At 39.8% G+C, this 21,642-nt stretch overlaps 3 protein-coding genes across 3 annotated transcripts in view; 1 reads left to right on the forward strand and 2 right to left on the reverse strand.

Moving 5' to 3' along the window:
• LOC119723981 (sucrase-isomaltase, intestinal-like) overlaps nucleotides 1–9,301 on the forward strand; it is a 38,264-nt gene extending 28,963 nt beyond the window's left edge. The window contains exons 35-47 of the mRNA XM_038194904.1: nucleotides 62–146; nucleotides 771–906; nucleotides 1,553–1,689; nucleotides 2,572–2,606; nucleotides 2,966–3,082; nucleotides 3,654–3,802; nucleotides 4,393–4,474; nucleotides 4,603–4,659; nucleotides 5,423–5,553; nucleotides 6,699–6,787; nucleotides 6,941–7,002; nucleotides 7,358–7,519; nucleotides 8,521–9,301. Of these exons, the coding sequence (XP_038050832.1) occupies nucleotides 62–146; nucleotides 771–906; nucleotides 1,553–1,689; nucleotides 2,572–2,606; nucleotides 2,966–3,082; nucleotides 3,654–3,802; nucleotides 4,393–4,474; nucleotides 4,603–4,659; nucleotides 5,423–5,553; nucleotides 6,699–6,787; nucleotides 6,941–7,002; nucleotides 7,358–7,519; nucleotides 8,521–8,586 (1,308 nt within the window). The 3' untranslated portion in view covers nucleotides 8,587–9,301. The remainder of the gene's footprint in view (nucleotides 1–61; nucleotides 147–770; nucleotides 907–1,552; nucleotides 1,690–2,571; nucleotides 2,607–2,965; nucleotides 3,083–3,653; nucleotides 3,803–4,392; nucleotides 4,475–4,602; nucleotides 4,660–5,422; nucleotides 5,554–6,698; nucleotides 6,788–6,940; nucleotides 7,003–7,357; nucleotides 7,520–8,520) is intronic.
• A 2,363-nt stretch (nucleotides 9,302–11,664) lies between these two features.
• Nucleotides 11,665–12,984, reverse strand: LOC119723982 (galanin receptor type 2-like). The gene has a single exon (XM_038194905.1). It carries the CDS (start codon nucleotides 12,628–12,630, stop codon nucleotides 11,665–11,667), a length of 966 nt encoding a protein of 321 aa, XP_038050833.1. The 5' UTR covers nucleotides 12,631–12,984.
• A 3,424-nt stretch (nucleotides 12,985–16,408) lies between these two features.
• Nucleotides 16,409–18,588, reverse strand: LOC119724073. Its single transcript, XM_038194993.1, has 2 exons — nucleotides 18,485–18,588; nucleotides 16,409–18,016 (listed from the first exon to the last, which is right to left on the reverse strand). Exon 2 carries the CDS (start codon nucleotides 17,954–17,956, stop codon nucleotides 17,138–17,140), a length of 819 nt encoding a protein of 272 aa, XP_038050921.1. The 5' UTR covers nucleotides 17,957–18,016; nucleotides 18,485–18,588; the 3' UTR covers nucleotides 16,409–17,137.
• Nucleotides 18,589–21,642: the final 3,054 nt, after the last annotated feature.

Here is a 21,642-nt window from a genome sequence, read left to right on the forward strand (position 1 = left end):
TTTTAAGCACTGTCGCGCCCATGTTGAAACAGTAAAAACTTACTTTTCTTGTCCCCTGCAGGACATGAACGAACCCTCCAATTTCATCAACGGTTCTTTCAGTGGATGCGAGGACAATAACATCAATATCCCACCATACGTCCCGAGTGAGTTCCAGACATCTTTTACCTAGTAGGCATTATTGTGCCGTGCTATTTCATTTCATTGCAAATAATTAGCATTGACTAATCGTCATGAAGTGTAGTCAAAACATGGAACCATTGCAGCCTGCTGGCGTTAGTATTTGGAACTTGGAGCCTTGCTGCTCTATTTCAAGTCATAGTTAAACCTGCTAATTTGTCATTGGAGCAAAGACATACGAGTATGACCTTCAAAATGTTGGTTTTAATAATAGCCAGGCCTATATATCATTATTATTATTATTTTTAAACAGCCGAACAGAAACAATCAACTCAAGATGGCAACGGTGACCAAAAATAGCTTCACATTTTAATATCAAACAATCATTGTCCCCATTTCTTAAGTGTCAAAATGCAAATTGTAAATTTTTGGAAGGGAAACATCTTTTTGTCCTCTATGAACAAGGTTCACGCGTTACACATAAAGGAGAGAGCAGTGTTCAAAACAGAGGTTGGGGTTTTCAAGGAACAGCTGTACACAGTTAATTGTAGGTAATCGACTCCACCATCAATTTGAATACGATAACACTTGACATTCCCTTGCATTACTCTTCTTGTATTTTCCCTACGGTCTCTTCTCGCTCCTCTTAGATATTCTGGGGCGGACTGCAGCTAACCGTCTTGGTCTATTTACCAGAACCCTCTGCATGGACGCTAAACAGAGCTGGGGAAAACACTACGACGTACACAGTCTGTATGGCCACAGCATGACACTTGCTACAGCCCAGTGAGTATGAAGATCTAGACCGTTATACATGCAGCTTAATATACATCATTGAGGGTGCACTCCTGCATTAAAATTCCCATAGACACTAGTGCTATAAATGCCCATACTTCAAAATTCTTTTTAAAATACTAAGAACTCTCACAGATATTTAAGCAGCACAGAAAAATGATGATCAACATGTTATCTTTCATTTTCTTTTCAATTTGTGGTGGGTTGACCACTGGCTTTTCGAGAAATTCTCGCCCAAAGAAGACGACCCCTATTTTCCCCAAAGCGGAACGGCAGCCATCTTGAAAAACGATCCCTCCACAACATGACAATGTAGCGCCGCTAGGATTATACTTTCAATGGGGGCGCTGTTCAATTCCGACGATTATTAACACTATATCACAGAGTAAAGTATATATACACCCTAATCAAGCTGGCTTTGTCCGTATTTTGTGCAATGGCGGACATTATTACAAGTAAAACAAATATGGGCGTCAGAGCAGGGGGGGGGGGGGAGGGCTCGCATTTTTTCCTAGAATTTGATTTTTTTTGACAGAGCTGGGGGGGGGGGGGTTGGTACCCCCCGGATCCGCGACTAGCGTACCAACTTTTGCAGATTGTAAGATTTTATTGTGTTGAGATATTATTTTACCACCAGAGCCTTGGAGACTATATTTCCTCGAGACCGGAGCATGATCCTGTCCAGGTCGACGTTCGTGGGTAGCGGCGCCTACACGGGACACTGGCTCGGGGACAACCAGAGCCTGTGGCCCCAGATGCATTGGGGAATCCCTGGTGAGTGTTGTCGTCGTAAAAAACAGCATTGCTTGAATCGGTGACCAATTTGGAATCTTGTTCCTTTCAGAATCGAAATTGAAAGTTATGTACAAACGGATTGAAGACAATGATGATTAAATGAGATATCAAGATTGAGGAATGTCTGTCTTCGGTATTTTATTAAAACTGAAAACCTTTCTTATCGACTCTGACGTCATCGGCAAATAGTACTTCGCTTGCCTGACCATAAAGGGTCCAATTTCATGCATGGCTCTGCTCTGCTAACCAATGATTACGATTATCATTCTGTGCCGATGGTGATGCCAGGATGACCAGGAAAACTACCTTCGACCCTTGAGTGGTCTGTCAGCAAATTTCAAGGAAAGAATTCAAGGAAAGAAATCCTGGCGATACCCGAGATTTTGGCCAAATATTTCGAAAACAGAGACAGTGAAACTGTAGGGGTCCAGTGGTTAGTTACGGTGTTGGACTCGAGTGCCGTGGTACGAGGGTTCAAACCCTGTCGGAAAATATGGTGCTTGTGCAAGACACTTACTTCAATCGCCTCTCTCCACCCAGGAGTATAAATGGGTACCTGTGAGGGTAGAGACCAGATTGCGCTGATCTCGAGCTGATGCAAAAAACTGGTCTCATGGCCTGATGAACAGGGGTAATAATTGTGAAGCGCTTTGAGATCTTTGGTATAAAGCGCTATATAAGCACCACATATTAGTTTGGATTCAGACGAAGCTAAATAATACTTGCAGAAATTTATATTTAAGTTTGTGGTTCGTTCCAACAGTGTCAATTCATTTATCTTGAATATTGTTCTCACCCGTCTTTGAGTGCTCGAACTGATTTTTTTTAAAAATGTGTTAATATGCTCTTTTCTTTCTATAGGCATGTTGGAATTCAGTCTCTTTGGTTTTGCCTTCGTAAGTACTTATAGAAAGGTTTTATATCTCCCCCACCAAAAAAAAGACCGGCGTTTGTTTAAAACACAAGTTTCGGTTGAATTTGATGCTATGTGTGCCTAGAGGCCATCTACTCAGTAGGCCTAAGGAGATGAATTGAGGATATTTAATGTTAAAAAAGAAATCATAAACTTTATATTCCTTTTTATGTCATCTTCAGCGCACCTAGCGAATTTCAGAATAAAACTCTTAAAAACAAGTAAAATAATCATTCTATCACGTGTCAATACTCAACATGTTTGTTTTATGACCTTTGATTGTAAAGGACGAACGATTCATGAAAATACTTGCATGATGATGGTGAACTGTTTCTTTGACAGACTGGTTCTGATATTTGCGGTTTCATGTTCAACACCACCCGTGAGATGTGCCTGAGGTGGAGTCAGGTCGGGGCCTTCTACCCGTTTGCTCGTAACCACAATGCCCTTAGTTTTACAGTAAGTTCTTCGGTATTTTTTCTAATGTATGTGTGGTGCTGTGGTCCAATGGTTACAATGTTCGACTCGTGTGCCGTGGTACATAGGTTCGAATCCTGACCGTGGTAACATGGTATTTGTGCTCTTGAGCAAGGCACTTTACCATTATTACTTTGTCCTTCGGATGGGACGTAAAGTCGTAGGTCCCGTGTGTTGTGTAATGCACGTTAAAGAACCCAGTAACACTTATCGTTAAGAGAAGGGGTTTGCCCCAATGTTTCTGGCAGTGGCTGCAATATGCGCCGCAGCACCTTATACACCCTTATAAGGTGCTACGTAATTGGTCTCATATTTCTCATAAACTTTATTTACCTTTCTTTAATAAAAGACATAATTTCCAGCGCATAATTGTACGTGCGCTATTATAAGACTCCGATATTATTATTATTATTATTAACCATATGCATACATATATTATGATTGCAATAATAAGATGCAAACATTATACCAATCAGCCAATTGCTAATTTTGGCTTACCAATGAACCTCGATCGAACCCGCTCTTCACTGAGAACGAAGTATTTACGTTTTAGCCGCAGCATCCAACGTCTTTTGACGACGAGTTTACAGCCAACGTGAAAATGGTACTGGAGATTCGCTATAGACTGCTGCCCTTCCTGTACACACTGTTTTATGAAGCCAACACAAAGGGGACCACGGTTACAAGACCTGTGCTACATGAGTGAGTCTGGCTTTCTCATTTTGTTCCGTCTTCATTCGATTTTGTCTATAAACCAGTGTAACTATGTAAAAATAAAAACAGTGTTTGTGTGCAATATTTAGGCATACCTGTCGTGAAATCATTAATTACTGGGTGGAGTCGTCAAGATACTATTTTTTTTTTATTGAAATACGGAAGTGGGAAAATGCACAATTGGGAGCAAAAACTTGGACAGATTTTATCAACGAACTTGATGGATTTATCATCATATAACGTCGCTGTTAATCTAACAAATGACCAGTTCGCCCTCAATTGACTTTTTTTTGAGAAGGGGTTCATAAAACAGTTAGGTTTTGAAATTCGCCGTTCAAAATAATACCGTTTCTGTCATAAAACTCGACGAATTGTTGACAGAGGAAAATGGATCGTCTCCCATAATCACAAGATTATGAGTTTGAAACTCATTGCGCAGGCTTTTAGTCGTGGGGTAAGCACACTTCGTACACGTCATGTTGGTACAAAGTCACGCTTTGCCTTCGCTATTTCAACCGCTGTCAAGATTTAGATAGTATTTGAAGTATACGAAATTTTACTTGTGCCTTCTTTCACAGGTTTCCGATGACCCTTGGTATGAATATAGACCGGCAGTTCCTGTGGGGTCCATCATTCCTCATCACACCGGTCCTGGATGAGGTAGGTGATACTAACATTTTCAAAAACTTCTGCTTCGAATTTGATGTCCGCCTCAAACCATTGATTTTAATTTTGGTGATGACGACTGTATTACGCTTTAATGTTTCTGTCTTTTGGTTATTCTATAGGGCATGACAACAGTTGATGCGTATATACCGAATGCAAGATGGTACAACTATTATGACGTAAGTCTTAGGGGTCTTGTGCCCTCTTATATAAAAATCATTTATCTAATCACCAAAAGGGATACAAATTTGGTCCCCCCCAAAAGTGGGTCCAAAAAATGACGGCGTGGGGTTCGGGGTTCGATCAAGGTCCCCGATCATTTCTTGGATTCTAGATGCTCCGTGGTGCGATTGAGGCAATTTCTGACCACTTTTTTTTGCGGAAAAGATGGTGATCAATGCAGTGCCTGCCTTTATTACGACGTCTCTTAAAAAAAGGTTTTTTAAGGGGTGGGCATGGCCCCCGTTGCCCCCGATCCGCCCTTGATTGCAATCAGCTTGGAGAAGCACCTGCTTTTATCGTCAATGTGCTTCATAAGCTCATATTTGTACCAACTGTTTGGACGTAACTGCAAGATGCAGTTTCTACGTATTAAAATGGTGCGATCGTTTAGTTAGCCTGTGTCATTAACTGTATACATTTACCAATACCCTGAATATTTGTGAAAAAAACTGTGCAAAAATCATAGACCTCTCTGTTCCCTCCAGTCTTTGTCAAGCCGGATGGCACATGATAGAAATGCTAGAGTTATGGTTTCCAGACACCCATAGGCCTGCACAAAATCAATTTCAGATACGTATCGAAATTTAAAGAATATTAAAGAAACAATGCAGATTTTGAAACTAGTCATATAGGTGAACGTCAATCCGTTAGCAGATCACCGTTACTTATGTTTCATGACACATTTCATTTCGTTTTGCTCACGCACTTGATCCTCCTCAGGGGATGGAAGTTGCTTTCAGTTTACGCGGGACAACGACCACATTGGAGGCGGATCTGTTGACCATTAACCTGCACGTCAGAGGCGGCTATGTCCTACCATTCCAAGAACCAGCCCAGAACACAGTCTACAGGTCGGTGACAGAATCGACTAGCGATTTTAGAAGAAACATCAGCTAAGGCCAAAAAAAAAGTCTCCGGTTTCTGGTATGGAGCTTGCCCAAAAAGTGGTGCGGCGACGCGGCTTTTTTTTTTTTTTTTACCTGATTTTTTTGCTTCAAATGCGTGCTGATGACTGCAAATGGTGCCCGACTAAACTTAGTGCAAATATATGGGAGTCCAGAGAGGCCACAAAAAGCTTATTCTCGACCATAACCCAATCTAAAAACACGTTAAAATTGTGCAGCAGCAGGATTCCAGTCAAACCAGTGAGTTTGGCGGTTTTGAGACATCATCTTTTATTGAAAAAAAAACTTTTTCATTTTGCCGACGCGCATGGCTACGGCGACGCGTGCGCATACCAGAAACCGGAGACTTTTTTTTTTGGCCTAAATATTGACCAATGTATATCACTCATCCATCGACAGATAAGTCAATAATTTATCCAGTAGTAACTAACTGACCAACCTGCTGTCAAAACAAAATCGTCAATAAAACGTTCATGCAATTATCAGTCAGTCACTATGTGCACATTTAAAACAGTTTGAATGATTGTAGTCAAGGCCATCACACCAGGCAATTACAGATCAATCAAAAGTCAAATTTCAAGTAAAAATATATCCGTCATGCCAAATCCCTTTTAGCTTGCAACTTGACTTAAGACTTAAGATGTCTTGTGATTAGACTACTACTTTACATGCAACTTTTTCTGATGGCACTACGACTGGCTACATTTTCTTTCGAAAAATATTTTCCTATGCACGGACTCCAAATACTGTGTAACGCCGCAATACTAAAGTCTATGGAATATCCCCTTGCACAGCACGGGTCTATGATATGCGAGCAGATTCGGCGATTAATTATGCAAAACAAGACTGTGTCTTGGCCTCGAGATTCTAACCATTCAGTGGGCGCCTTCTATCGGGTCTTTGGTACCCCATTGTTGTATTACAAAAAACATGGTAGCCAAATTGACCAATCAACAGCTCAGTTCACATTTCTGATCGAAATGACATTAACATTCAAAAGCTGGAATTTCGCGTCGGGGTGATGTAAATCAAATTAGGTTTTGGGTTACCAAAGTGTATTTGATATGATTTTCTGTGTTTTAATCCACCAGTCGGAAGAATTCCATGGGTCTGATCGTTGCCTTAGACGATTACTTGAAGGCCAGTGGCAATCTGTTCTGGGACGACGGTGAATCCAGAGGTAATAGGCAGTTTAGGCATCAAAGTGTTTTTTCGACTACCAAAAAAAAATGAGAAGCAAAAGCTCAGTCCTTTATGTACCAAAAAATATCTTTGTAAGGAAAACAGGCTCTCAAAAAAGTGTTAACACAGACATCTCATTGACTTTATACAGATTCTATCAGCGAACAGAAGTTCATACTGACTGAGTTCAATGTCACGACTGAGAATGGAGTGGTAAGGTTGAGTGTTCCGATTTGTGGAAAAGATTACAGTTTATTGAAACAAATCTTAAAAGTGGAAACCACGGATTTTAAAAAATTATTCGACATCTTTTGCAGTTATTAGTATTTGTTTAATGCTCACAAATACACATAAACCTTGACCATTACTCGACATCTTTTGCAATTATAAGTGTTTGAGTGTTCGCTTTAACAAAGAAAATGTATGGACGCAAAACATAACAGCCTCACTGAGCTACATCAAACCGTAGAATTAGGACGGGTGAGTGCATTCACATATTCTTCAGTGGAGCATAGTAAGCTGGGTTTATATCTTGTCCTCTCTTTTATGTCCAAATTATTTCTCTCAGGGTACCCTAAACATTCAGAACAAAGTCAACCAGTACAGTGATCCGGACTCGTTAGCGTTTGGGACCATCCAGATAATGGGACTGACTACTGTACCTACCAAGGCCACGTACAACGGAATACAGATTTCGGCTGAAAACTTCGATTACAGTCCGACTAATAAGGTAAAGGAATTACCTTTGGTAAAACCTGTAGCAAAAAAAAGATGTAGGTAGTTTTTAAACATTTAAATAAAATATACAAAACAATAAAAAGTAAAAGAAAGCTGCTTTTTCGCTGTGAAGGAAGCTCTGCGTGTAAGGAAGTTTGTGTGAAAACACAATCCAGGTGTTGAAGATCTTCATTTCGTTGCCCTTGTGGGATCCGAACCCAGGACAATGGAATGAAAGATAACTTCCGACTGACATTTTGGTGTCAGATCTTATTGAATATTTTAAGAGTAATCTGATAGAGTTACGTCTGACGTGGAAAAGGTCTTGCTACAATTTCGTCGAAATCACGACTTTTCTTGAAATCTTCATAAAAGGTTTAACTAGGTCAACATTGTCCAGACGTGTAGCCTGGCGATTTTTTTTTTAGCTCTGATGGGAGCCCAAGAATATTGACAATGCAGTTAGTGGGGCAGATAGGGAAAATAATTGGGGGCATTGTGCCATTGATGATACAAGCATGGCATTTGGCACACAGTCAGAGAATGTCTTAAGAAAGATATTTGGCTATAGGGCCATCACAGATATGTCCTTTGACAAAACATAGGTAAAATAACAAGCAATTTCCAAAATTGTCAAAATGGCTGCCATGGCTTGTTTTTCTACCTATAGTTTTGTTCAAAGGGCCCATACCCAAATACCTTTCTAATCACATACTCTGACTCTGTGCAAAATGCCATGCTTTTATCATCAAAATCACAGTCCCATCAACTATCTGTCGTAGTAAATAGAAAACAATTGCTTAGATTTTAGTTTGGATAGATCCAAGATCCAAGCTTGTTTGTTGACATACATTGGAAGAACTGACCAATCACAGGATAAACAAGATTTTCTCACTGGAATCCGAGGGTTGACTGGGAAGAATCCGAACATTCGATTGATTCACAGCAGAACTGAAATTATGATACTTTTTTAATTGCTATTGTAATTTTCCTCTTTATTGTTCATACTTCAAGGTTCTTACATTGAAGGGACTGGGACTTTTGATATCGCAGAGTCACACTGTCGTCTGGGAACCGTAGCTTACCATTGCTGGAGGGAAGAAAATAATCATCAGACACCACGGCAAAAATAGTTTTTCACGCCACACCCAAATTGTGGATTTGGCGCCAACGGCTGACTAAGCTTCAGTTTTCACCTAAATGGCTAACCACTAAAAGCAAATACTTGAAAACTATTAATTTATCTAAAAAAAGAACAAGACAACTGCTTTTTCAATTTCAGATGTAATTAAGGACGTACAGTTTAAGATTCAAAAGTAAAAGAGTATGAATGCAAACGATATTAACATGGACTTAACTAGACTGGAACCTGGCAAAATATGCGAACCTTTTTCGTTTTGTTTCATTTGTAAGAAAGCCTAACGCTTAACAATAAAATAAAAGTCACATAGGTAGGAATTAAATTTTACCAGATTTCAGTCCATTACACAGATTTAGGATCAGCGTTGGACAATTTACATCATCGAGATTATGTCTCTTTAACTATTCATCGGAAAACATAAAATACTGTCGACTGGTAAAACCAGCCTTCCCATCCAATCGTCGTTTCATGTGATTGTCTTTAATTATAATGTACATACCTTTAAATGTAATGATCTGCTATATTTATAGCTGCTGGCACTTTGATTGCCTATTCATTAACCACAGGTTTCAGATCAAGACATGTGAATAAGTTCCACTATATCATGAGGTAATAAAAAACACTTTTTGTTTTTGCTTGATAGTAGCCGACACTTTTATTGATTGCAGAATTCAATTGTTTGTTCATTACATCTATCTGCCAGCTTTCTGGTGTTTGTAAACCCCTATTTGTCTATTTTTATTTGCAAACGCTCGTTCTGTTAATTGTATTGTGATATAGCTATGCATGCAAGAAAAGGGGCTAATAATATAGGTTTTTCCGGCCAATTAACTGTTCATTCACTTCTGAAATCGGTCACTCATTAAATCCCAGTTGCTTGTCTTAAATCCCATTTCAATTCAACGAAAGTTCAATCGTTCTCATTGCCCGTGCATTTGGTTTTGAGAAATAGACGGCCGATTACGTTACCTGTGCATTCATTTACGCAAGCATACCTTTTCTAAATTGATTGCAGGTACAGCTAATTAGATTGACGGTTAATGAAAAAGAAACCCCTAAATGTATCTGGTGCCGATGGCATTAAACTAAAAGTGAAATAAAAGGGTGAGTGTTTGAAATTGCTCTTTAAAAGCGAAAAAAGAATTCTTGTAAATGAATCGGAATGGACATAAACGAAAGGTGCTGCTCCAGCACTTAACTGATTGAACTGAATAAGGAATTGCTCTGGTAGCAAAAATGAAACGCGTGTTTAGAGCGATTCTGAATTTCAGACACACATGAATTACCGATTTTCAGACGTGAATGAACATTTAAGGAAATTGGCCGGGAAAACCTATATAAAAAAAAGACTAGAATGAATTTAAAAAGAAAGGACTCATTGATGAATGAAAAACACGGGAAATTTTTGTACGCTGAATTGCACCATTTGCCAATCTGGATCGTCCCCCTTTTGCCTTTGAAATTTTTTATTTATTTTAAGAGATTGTCTGTGAGGAATCGAGGGTTTTGGCATTGACCACCATTAATTTGAAGACGGAACCTCATTCTAATGAAGCTCGCCGACCCAATTCTCAGATGAATATGCACCGCAAAGAAGGTAAAAGCGGCAAACATAAAAACAGAGAATTCTTTGTTCTTTTTTTTTCTGACAATGTCTGTGGAAGCCACCACTTCCCAAGAGTGTGTATTGTTGTTATTGTATACAGCACTTCATTCCAGGGTTTGTAACTTTACCCCCCCCCAAAAAAAAGAAGAAAAAACCACATCATAATAATTAAAAACAAAAAACAAAGAAAAAATGTCCCAAAGCCACATGTCCCCTGTTTTTTGGCCAATTTTTTGTGTGTGTGCGATATCTCCTTGAAAAGCTAATAACTAATGTAATGCTAGAATTTATAAATTCAATCGAAAAATGTATTGCCACAAACAAAAAGCACGTATTGTACCACCTTGAAAGGAAAAAATCATAGATTATAGTAATTCTCAACCAAAAATCCACACATTTTTCCAAGAAAAAAATACTGAATTCTCACAAAAATAATAGACTTTCCATTTTGAAATGTTCAAAGCTTGACATGAATTTATAAGACCTTATATTCTTCAGTACGTGTTCGTGAAAAAAGGAATACTTTCTACTCTATCTGCATAATTATGACATTATCACTGCATTTTACTGTGTTCACGATATTTGTTTTAACACCAATAATGCACAAGCACATTATTTATTCCCATTCATAAATAATGAACGATCACAAAGTAAAAAAAAATGTTCAACAATTTTACTCATAAAACACACTTCGCGCTATGTTGATGGTATGGGCCTCGCGCGAATTGTACTAAGTATCTCCTTATATGGATATTGACTCGCTCGTGAATGTGGCGCAGAACGCAGCGGTGCCGGTGTAGTGTGAATTTGGTTAGGAATCTACGAAATACGAACTCATTGGTACAGTACTGCGCATGCCTATAGGTGAAGGTAATTGTAAACGTTTACCCAATAAAAGGGTAAAAGGGAGAAGATTGCATAGGAGTCGAAATTTCATGTGACACCGGAAAGTGTTTAAAACCATCCAATCGGTTTTTTTTAACCGTTTAAAACCACCCACGTAAAAAAGAATTAGGAATGAGTAAACTAGTCTCAGTTATTTATGGATGATTTTTTATGTACAGGTGAACGATTAAACTTCGCAAACGCGAGTTGTAGAACAATGTGAACAGTCCTTTTTTTATCGGTCAAATGAGTTAAGACCTTAAAACGTTACAGCAACTCGAGTGTTCATGAGTTCAATATAAACTACTTAAAACTGGAACAGTTTTGATCCACGCAGGTGTCCACAATGTGCTAGATCACTAAAATGTACGTAAACACCTGATTAGTAAAGTGTGTTCATTCTTTGTTCGACAATTTAAATGTACGGCTACAGTTGGACAAGTGAAGTCATAATCTGAAACTTCTATTCAAAGATCTCTGCAAACGTTGCAAATTTCCCCCTTTTTACCCCACGTCGTGCTTTAGGTTACTGATAAGTACCAATGCTGACAGTCGCCACTGTCGAGTTCTCACCTGTCGTATCCTTCCTACCAAAGAATTTTGTCATGGCCTTTCGGAACTGCTTGTACTTCATGGCGTATATAACAGGATTCAGACAGCTGTTGGTCGACACCATGGCGACGGTGACGAAGAAGAGAGGTGATGTGAGGTCCACTGCCACGCCCAGGTTGAAGAGCAAGAAGGCGACCTCGTTGGGCGTCCAGCACACAGTGAACGCCACGCAGACGATCAGGAGGGTCTTGAAGGTGTTACGGCGAGCACGCATCAGCGACTCCCCCGGGCCCTCGGGAGCTTGGCCGGTAGATGGACCGGCAGCCTCCGGTCCGGGCTGGATTCTCGCCGCTCCCTTCTTCAGGACCACCGCGATGCGCACGTAGACGACCAGCATGATTGTGACAGGCAGGAGGTACGTCACGACGAACACAGCCACGCCAAGAGCTTCCGGATGAGCCACTAGCTTCTGCCTGCACTGACCAGCTTCATGGTAGCGAATGAAGACACCATAGCTAGTGAACATAAACGCCGACAGCCAGACAGCGAGGATTGTGACTATAGCGTTCTTACGAGTACCCAAAGCTCGGTACCTGAAGGGAAACACTATGGCCAGGTACCTCTCCAGGGTCAACGCCACCAGGTTGAAAGTGGACGATACAAACAGCGCCCAGTTGAAGTAACCGGACACCCAGAGCCTGCAGAGCAGCACCCCACTGGTCCCCGAGGGTAGCGGGTCGGGGATCGGTACCAGGCTGGTCAGCACAATCAGCAGGGATCCGAAGAGATCGATCAGTGCTTGGTTGAAGATGAAGGCGTTGGTCAAGGTGTGCATGAAGGGGACCTTAGCAATCACTAAGCACACCAGGCCGTTCCCGCAGATGCCAAGACTTCCTACTATGCTCTGGAAAATCGTCAGTGTAAGGCTGTCGTCACCCATGGCCGCAACTCCAACTTTGATTTCTCGTAAACCTCACCAAACTGTAGTGAACAAACAACTGCAGATCGCTCGATGAGAAAAAATACCAATCCTCAATATTGCACATTGGCTGCGGTCATAATTGTTAAATTTAATAAGCACCCATTCAGTTGAGCATTATCTCTTTATGTAATGGACATGGAGATTTTCATTTGCTTGCACTATACGTACGCAGTCGTACACAGAATGACGATAGATCGAGCACCCCTCATTTGTGCAAGCGAGAATGTAAAACGAAAGTTACCATGACAACCAATTAAGTAGGAGCGTACCTGTGAGCCTGGAAGACATTAAGGTAATTTGCCCGAGTGGTAAAAAAAGGACGGCCATTCAATCACGGACTTTAGTTGTTTTGCTGCAGTGGCGTAGCCACGGGGGGGGGGGGGACAGCCCCCCCCCCAGTCGCCCCCCACTGAGATTTTGAGTTTCTAAAAAAATTATCATTGATCTACATGACGCCCCCCATGAAATGTTCCAGTCCCCCCAGCGCCCCCCCCCCCCCCCCCCACTGAACAATTCTTGGCCACGCCACTGTTTTTCTGACCTTAAGGTCGCCGCTGTCAATCTGGCCGTGTATTTGTTGATTTGGGTCTTCAGAAGCGGGGCGCTCTGAACGCTTCGTCACTCACAGGAAATTAAAATTGAAAGAAGGGTCAAATTCAATAGAGCGTTCTAGTCTCGCCAGTCCAAGTTCACTGTCATGTGAACGACTCGTCTCGTCACAAACCCTGTATTTGAATTAAACTACTGAATACTGTGTTCGGGCGACATATCTTGCTGGGGTGACCATGTGGTGTCGCTTTTTTGATAACACGACCCTGAGGAGAAGGAATTTTACTGGCGCAAATGGTCCAGATCTATTGTTCTGGTTCAAAACATAGGAATACCGAAATGCGCATGGAGGCAGGATTGGTAAACTTGGGTCAGGTGACATTTTCGGTTTGTGCACAAGTCTAAAGGAAAGTCGCCCTATTATATCATTCAGTGTGTTTCTTAACCTTCTTGTTAATAGCGTGATCGATTGATGGCAGTTGAGGTCAACAAGTTTTTATAAATAAATAGTCATAAAACATCTTCGATATGTTATAAATTGTAATGATTTCTGTTCTTTCGAAATACCCGTTTGTAGTGCCCTTGGATGGGCTTAGTTGGAACACAACATTAATTCTAAAATGGAACGTGCTGTGTAAGCATGTTGGCCAAAGACGCTAGTGATCGATAGTGGACGGTGTACAGTGCATTACAATTATACCAGCGGGCCTACTCGTACTGACGTCTTTGTTATTTCGTTTCAGCGGTTTTTCTCTTTATTTTCTCCCGAAGGCTTTTGTAGGGAACCAATCAGCGAGAAAAGGCCCAATGGCTGCCCCAACTGTTGTTAACATACGCGCCACGTGCGGTAAGTAATCAAGCATCATCGCTCTCCTAGGGAACGAATCGGCGATCGAGAAAAGGTGCAATGACTCGCCCCATGGTTATATACATACATGTACGAGCTATAAAAAAACTGTGTTTGTTCGAATTTATACCGACGGTGTTATTTACATAAAACGACCCCGCCCCCATTGCTACGAAATGACCAAGACGTTAGTGAGAGAAAGTAAACAACAATAATACAAGGGCGCTACAGAACATTGCAACTTTCGCTTTTGATCGCTGACGTCTTGGCCTTAGATTATGAGAGTGCCTAGAAGGAAGACATTTGTAATTTGCTCAATTGATTACCAACTATGGTGGGGGAAAAGGCACTTTCAAAAGATATTTTCTTCCGAAAGTAAGCTTATACTCACAGTGTATACTCGAACTGGACCCAATTGACGTCAGAAATCATAGAGATTGCCATTCAAACATGGACTTTATACTGACTTGAAAGCCGCTGTCAATTTGGCCGTGTAATGAAAATTTGGGTCTTCAAAACGCGGACTTTCCGAAAGATACGTCAATATTAATTATCTTTCCCTTAACAAACCCCAAAGAGTAAATTAAACCGTTTGTTTGAAGACGGTGCTCGTGAAAACGATCACATGCTCAGAAACGGGGCGCCCTGAACACAATCGCAAAGATTTGTCACTTAGAGGAAATTACAATCTAAAGCAAGTGACAATTCTTTCCAATTTTCATAATGGATAGCATCTTGACCTCCAACCAATAGAGCATTCTGGTCTTGCTAGTCCACGTTACTTTTATGTGAACGTCTTGGTACCAAACACTGACTATTCTGGCGACTCTGGTCACATATCCCGTGTTTGAATCTACCCAATTGCTATCTGCTTTATCGATTGAATGGAAGTTTATGTCAACATAGTTTTTTTAAATGTATAAAGTCATAAAATATTTTCTATATGTTGTAAAAGTGTAATGATTTCTTTTCTTTCGAAATACCCATTTATATTGCCCTGGATTATATGGGCCTAGTCGGGACACAACAGAAATGCCAAAATAGGACGTTACACGTACGTTGTAGATCCTAGAGAGGGTACCCTGATGTGCTGTATTCTCCTAAAATCTCGCATGTTTTTGAGGCCCACTACTCGCTCTATGTAAACAAAAAGTTGCTGTTCTGATAATGTCTGTTGCACCTACCACATAGCACAGTTTATTTTCTGCTTTATTTGACCTTGGGAGATGCCGACACAAACAATAATAATCCAAAAAAGGCAAAACAAGAGCCCAAGAGCTCTATATACAAAATACCCGGTTCATATTCTAAATGTCACCACTGCGCATTTTATTTTGTTATGTGAGCCTACATGTTTATTAAGTTGTTGCCAGATGCCTCAGGGACGTTTGACACTAATTTCATAACAATGGAGTGTTTCCCAACTAATAACCAACCTTGAAACAGAGAAATCTTAGACGACTTCTTTACTTCTGATAATGTCTGTTACACCTACATAGCGCATTTTATTTTCCTATTCCGGAACAGCTTTTTTTTTTACCATAGGAGATGCCGACACAAAAGCAAATAAAAAACAATGCAAAACATGGGCCCGAGAGCTTTATATTTCCCTGTTCAATTTTTAAATGTCTCCACTGCGCATTTTATTTTATTATGCCGAGCCTCAATCAAATTGTTGGCAGATGCCTCAGGGTCGTTTTACCCATCTTCATAACAATTGAAAGTAACGATCGCGTAACATGTCACATTTTTTGAAGCAGGATACCAAAGAATCTTTCTTTTTTTTAGGGTTCATTAAATTGTAAAGGGGGTAATTTCAATTGCTGTTTTAGACTCGACAGATGTTAATTTCATTCTCTGTTTTAAACTTGCCAGAAGTTAACCGAAATTGTTATTATTTTGATCATTGAACGTACATGCTAACAAAAAGTCCTGGCGAAAACATAATTATTCTGGCTCTATCGGGGTTTTATTAGAATATTGCTATTTTTGACACGTATATCAAGACTGAGTAGTTATTATTTCGCCATTTGCAGATGTGAACATTTGGAATGTTCAATACAGGCGAGATCGTTTTGAAATTAAAGAAAAATTATAATGATGCTGTTCCAGATAACTGAGGGCGCTGTTGTCGTGATGCCACTGAAGGCAGAAACTATAGTTTTATAGTATAAAGACAGTACTTGCTTAATGAAAACATTTGTATTGAATGTTTTCTAATAATTTACCTTGATGTACTGAATTAACAATCAATAACAACACGCCTCAAACGGAACATTCCCCAAAACCTACCCCTGCCCTAAAATATAAACCAGGTGAGACTTTAACTGGTTCATTTTGATTTCTGTGAAGCCCCTTGAGCGTCAATTTTGACGGATTTGGCGCTATACAAGAATGAGTTATTATTATTATAATAAGGTAGAGTAAATTTGAACACAAAGATGAATTTCAACAATTTCATTTAGATAAATTCTGTTGTGTTGGTCCTTTTAATATCGCAGGTGAAAAACGGACTTTGACTAATGCTCAGGTGATCTCAGTCGACCTAAAACATAACGAGATCACACTCCGATAAGATTACACAGGAAAGAAATGGTAGTTATAAAAAGTCATCAGAGAGAGATAGAGACCAAGATATAAATTGTCTCCCTAATGATCAGTGTCTCTCTAATAACTCAATTTGTACCGTTTAATGTTATTGATGTAATCATGATTACCTACGATCAACAACGACCACATTGAGCGGTGTGTTCTATGGTGATCACAAATAAACTTGTGCACATTTATTATGTGAGTTAATTAAATCCGTCTTGAATGTTCTTGTTAAAAAAAACCCCAATTTTTCCTGTAACTCTATTTAAAACAATACTAGCAAAGATGTTTGTAATTCTTCAGCTGTTATTTATAATGTTACTCAACACCACAGCACTCCGAATCAAAGCTTAAACAGGTAGTGAGTTTTAAAAGGGGATGAATTAAAAAAAAACAATGTTATATTTATGCTTTTGAGCCAATATTCAAGGCCTCAAGATTCTTTCGGTATTGATTTTCTTCCGTAGATTGAATCATCTACTCCACAACTAAACGGTGCTTAGAAAGGGTATCGTAATATGGCAGAGCATCCTGGATCAACTGCTGGATTTCAGGTTTGATAGTATCTGTACCCTCCGTGGCTGCACCAGAGGTTTCTTCATTGGTGTGGAAACATGTGCTCTCAAAGGCCGACTTGTACATGCCGACTTTCACGCCATTGCTCCAAAGGACCTTGGGCATCAACCAGTTGGAGGGTAGCTCGTCTTTGACCTGATCCCAACGGAGAAGCTCTTGGCTGAAAGGCATCCCGGTGGCTTCGCAGATCAGTCGCACGGCTTCCGCGGGTTTGGCCAGAAGGTCAGCGGTGTCTAACACCACGGGCGCGGTATGGCCGAGGGTTTGGGTCACGTAGTCGTACACGCCAGCCAAGCCTTTGTGATAGCTGTGATCGACCATGGAATATCTCACGTCCTCTGGAAAACACCAGAGCGATTTGTAATGAGATGTGATTGATTTGAAAGGGTGGCGCATCAGGAAGACGTGAGTGTATCCATCGGGTATCATCTCCATCCTGCCGCCCAACGAGTCGGCCATCTCTTTGCCGAGAATAAACGATTTGCCAGGATGCGGCTGCTCGTACATGGCCTTCCAGGATTGGATGTTGAAACTAGACTCTGTCTCAATGTCGACAAGGTCCTTCCGATCACCCAAGGCTTCGGGTACCTCGTTCAAGCCTGCTAATAGAAGGTACTCGTTGAGGACCAGCGAATCACGAGCCTGTGACAACGACCTCATCAGCACGGTGGAGAGAGACCGCGGCACGCTCCAGATTAGGATTCTCTTCTGCGTTGCCATTGATAGTTTGAAAATCTCCGGGCCTTTTCGTCAAAATAAAAATATTGGTAGGATTATCTCCTGCAATGCAACCAGAAGAAGGGATAAAAGTGATTAGTAGTGTAAGTCAGGGTTCGACTTTAGCGGTAGCCCGCTAGCAAAATGCTATTGACAGCGGCGGGCTAGTCAAACTATTCCGAAAGTAGCCCGCCTGGCGAGTCAAAAATTATTGGGCTACGGCAAACATGAAAGGACAGGAAGAAATAAATCATTATATTCTGCAAACGATGACACCTTTTCCAATGTATTGCAAACTGGACAGTTCAAGACAGCTATATCTGGTGTAACAGCGTATACGCCGTTACCGTACCATGCCCGTGACATTCAGACAGCGAATGTAGGGAACAGGTCAACTCGTACCCAGGTCAGATCGTACCCATTAAAAGTTTGACACAGAATTTTCAAATAAAATAAAATAACGAATCATTAAGGCTGTCTTTTTCTTCGAGGAATAATTGATGTAGGTTACATAAAACATTGTTCACTTACTCATGTGCAATGTGACGGGAAGCAACACAGAGAGGGACAACGCACAGAATGCTCGCGATCTTAATATACCATCATTACCTGGTAACCACCATCACAAATACACCATAACGATATCCATTATGACTACAATTGTTGGGTACCAATTGGATGACGATATCTGTTGAACTTTGTATTTTGAAATATCGACAAGACAATCAATTAGCAACATAACGATTGTGATGACCGTGGTCTCCCTAGACGTACTACTGGCATTTGTGTACCTATCGTCGGGCGGGTAATCAGGGTTTTGTTTGCCCGTTGCAGTGGCGAGCAAAGGGCACCTGGCACCCGTGCTGAAAGGAAGACAGGGTGTTTCTCACCGGACACCCAGTTTCCGTAAAATCAAAAAGGTTCTTTGTTGTTGAAAACAGTCTTCGATCGTGAACATGTACAGGGTTCCTTATGGGGTAGAAAACATAATAGATCAACAGACCCCATAAGGAAGTCTATAGAAATCAATCTACCCCATAAGGAAAACGCTATTGAGTATGATATTTCAATAGAAATAACAAAAGAAGGAATATTGAAGGAAATTGACGTGTAAGGGTGCACGCCTGTGAATAGGCCTAAACCCATCCACCGAGATCATGAATAAAAGTTATACCCTCAAAATATTCTATTATTAGAGAGTTCTGAGAGCCATAAAATTGGGGAATTGAAAATAATATGGCAATGAACCCTTGCCCAGACATGGGACTTCCAATTCTGAGCATTTTGGATGCAATTGAGCTCGAAAGAGGCGCTATTTTTTTCATGTTGTGGAGGAATCGTTTTTCAAGATGGCTGCTTTTCTGCTTTGGGAAAAATAGGGGTCGTCTTCTTTGGGTGAGAATTTCTCGAAAAGTCAATGGTCAACCCACCAAAAATGTAAAATAAAATAAAAGATGAAATATTGATCGCCATTTCTCTGTGCAGCTTTAATACATGTGAGAGTTCTGAGTATTTTAAAAAGAATTTAGAAGTATGGGCATTTAGCACTAGTGTCTATGGGAATTTTAATACACTGTAAGGACACTCCGTATTTTTTTCGTCATGGAACAATTTTTGTTTTCAAAAAGAGGGCGCGCTACACAAACACTGCTCACCACGCTACGACGTCTGGCCATTCGAGATGTAAACACAGTTATTGTGAAAACGGGAACTCAAGATAAACACATTGTATTGCGATGAAATTTCCTGTAATATTTTGCCGTGGTATTTGACACGAAACTTTAGAAAATTGACAGGACTCACCGAAGAATGAATGTAATATAATTAAAAGAAAATGCAGTATGAAGGACACTCCGTATTTTATCGTCGTGCAATAATTTCTTACAAAAGAGGGCGCGCTACACAAACACTGCTCGCCGCGCTCCGCCCGACGTCTGGCCGTTCGAGATGTAAACACAGTTATTGTGAAAACGGGAACTCAAGATAAACACATTGTATTGCAATGAAATTTCCTGTAATATTTTGCCATGGTATTTGACACGAAACTCTGGAAAATTGACAGGAACCGCCGAAGAATGAATGTTATATAATTTAAGGAAATTGCAGCATGAAGGACACTCCGTATTTTCTCGTCATCATTACTAACACATTGTCGTAAACGTTGGTATCTGAAAATTTCTATGCAAAACCCCCTACACCGGGGGTTTGTGTAGAAAATATCAGACGGTTATTTATTACTCTCCATCACGATCAATTACCTTCGGCATCGACCGCAAGCCCCATTTGAAAGAAAAAGTTAAGACCGGATCAAGGTACCAACTTTTACGACAACGTGCTGGTAATGTTTGCTAAAATTTTACCAAACATCTGAAATCTGAAATTTTCTGAAATTTTCCAGAAACATCTGATTGTGCCTTATTTTGTTAATGAATGCAAGGTTAACCCCATACAATTTAAAATTGTTCATAAAAATCTGATGTTGCCCAATTTTATTCAAAAAGCAAGGTTAACCCCTTACAAACTGCAATTTTCCAGAAACATCTGATTTCGCCCAATTTTGCATAAAAAAAATGCAAGGTTAACCCCTTACAATTTGAAATTTGTCATAAACATCTAATTTTGCCCAATTTTACTAAAATAGCAAGGTTCATCCCTTACATCTGAAATTTTTTCAGAAATATCTGATTTTGCCCAATTTTGCCAAAATGTGCAAGGTTCACCCCATAAAATTTGAATTTTTTCATTGAAATTTGATTTTGCCCAATTTTGCTAAAAATGCAAGGTTAACCCCTTACAATCTGCACTTTTCCAGAAAAAAATTAAAGGTTAACCCCTTTAATTTGACATTTTTCATAAGCATCTTATTTTCAGATGTAAGGGGTTAACCTTGCTTTTTGAATGAAATGGGGCAAAATTAGATGTTCATGAAAAATTTCAAATTGTAAGGGGTTAACCTTGCATTTTAAGCAAAATTTTTCAAAATCAGACGTTTCTGAAAAATTTCAGATGTAAGGGGTTATTCTTGCTTTTTGAATAAAACAGGGCAAAATTAGATGTTTATGAACAATTTCAAATTGTAAGGGGTTAACCTTGCATTTTTAGCAAAACTGGGAAATATTAGATTTTTATGAAAAATTTCAAATTGTAAGGGGTTAACCTTGCATTTTTAGCAAAACTGGTCAAAATCAGATGTTTCTGAAAAATTTCAAATTGTAAGGGGTTAACCTTGCATTTTTAGCAAAATTGGTCAAAATCAGATGTTTCTGAAAAATTTCAGATGTAAGGGGTGAACCTTGCTTTTTGAATAAAACTGGGCAAAATTAGATGTTTATGAACAATTTCAAATTGTAAGTGGTTAACCTTCCATTTTTTTTGCAAAATTTGTCAAAATCAGATGTTTCTGAAAAATTGCAGATTGTAAGGGGTTAACCTTGCTTTTTTAGCAAAATTGCTCAAAATCAGATATTTCTGAAAAATTCCAGATGTAAGGGGTTAACCTTGCATTTTTAGCAATTTTGGTCAAAATCAGATATTTCTGAAAAATTTCAGATGTAAGGGGTTAACCTTGCATTTTTAGAAAAATTGCTCAAAATCAGATATTTCTGAAAAATTTCAGATGTAAGGGGTTAACCTTGCATTTTAAGCAAAATTGGTCAAAATTAGATGTTTATGAACAATTTCAAATTGTA

The sequence above is a fragment of the Patiria miniata genome, unplaced genomic scaffold, assembly GCF_015706575.1.
Source record: "Patiria miniata isolate m_02_andy unplaced genomic scaffold, ASM1570657v1 HiC_scaffold_17, whole genome shotgun sequence".
In the NCBI taxonomy this organism is placed as follows: domain Eukaryota; kingdom Metazoa; phylum Echinodermata; class Asteroidea; order Valvatida; family Asterinidae; genus Patiria; species Patiria miniata.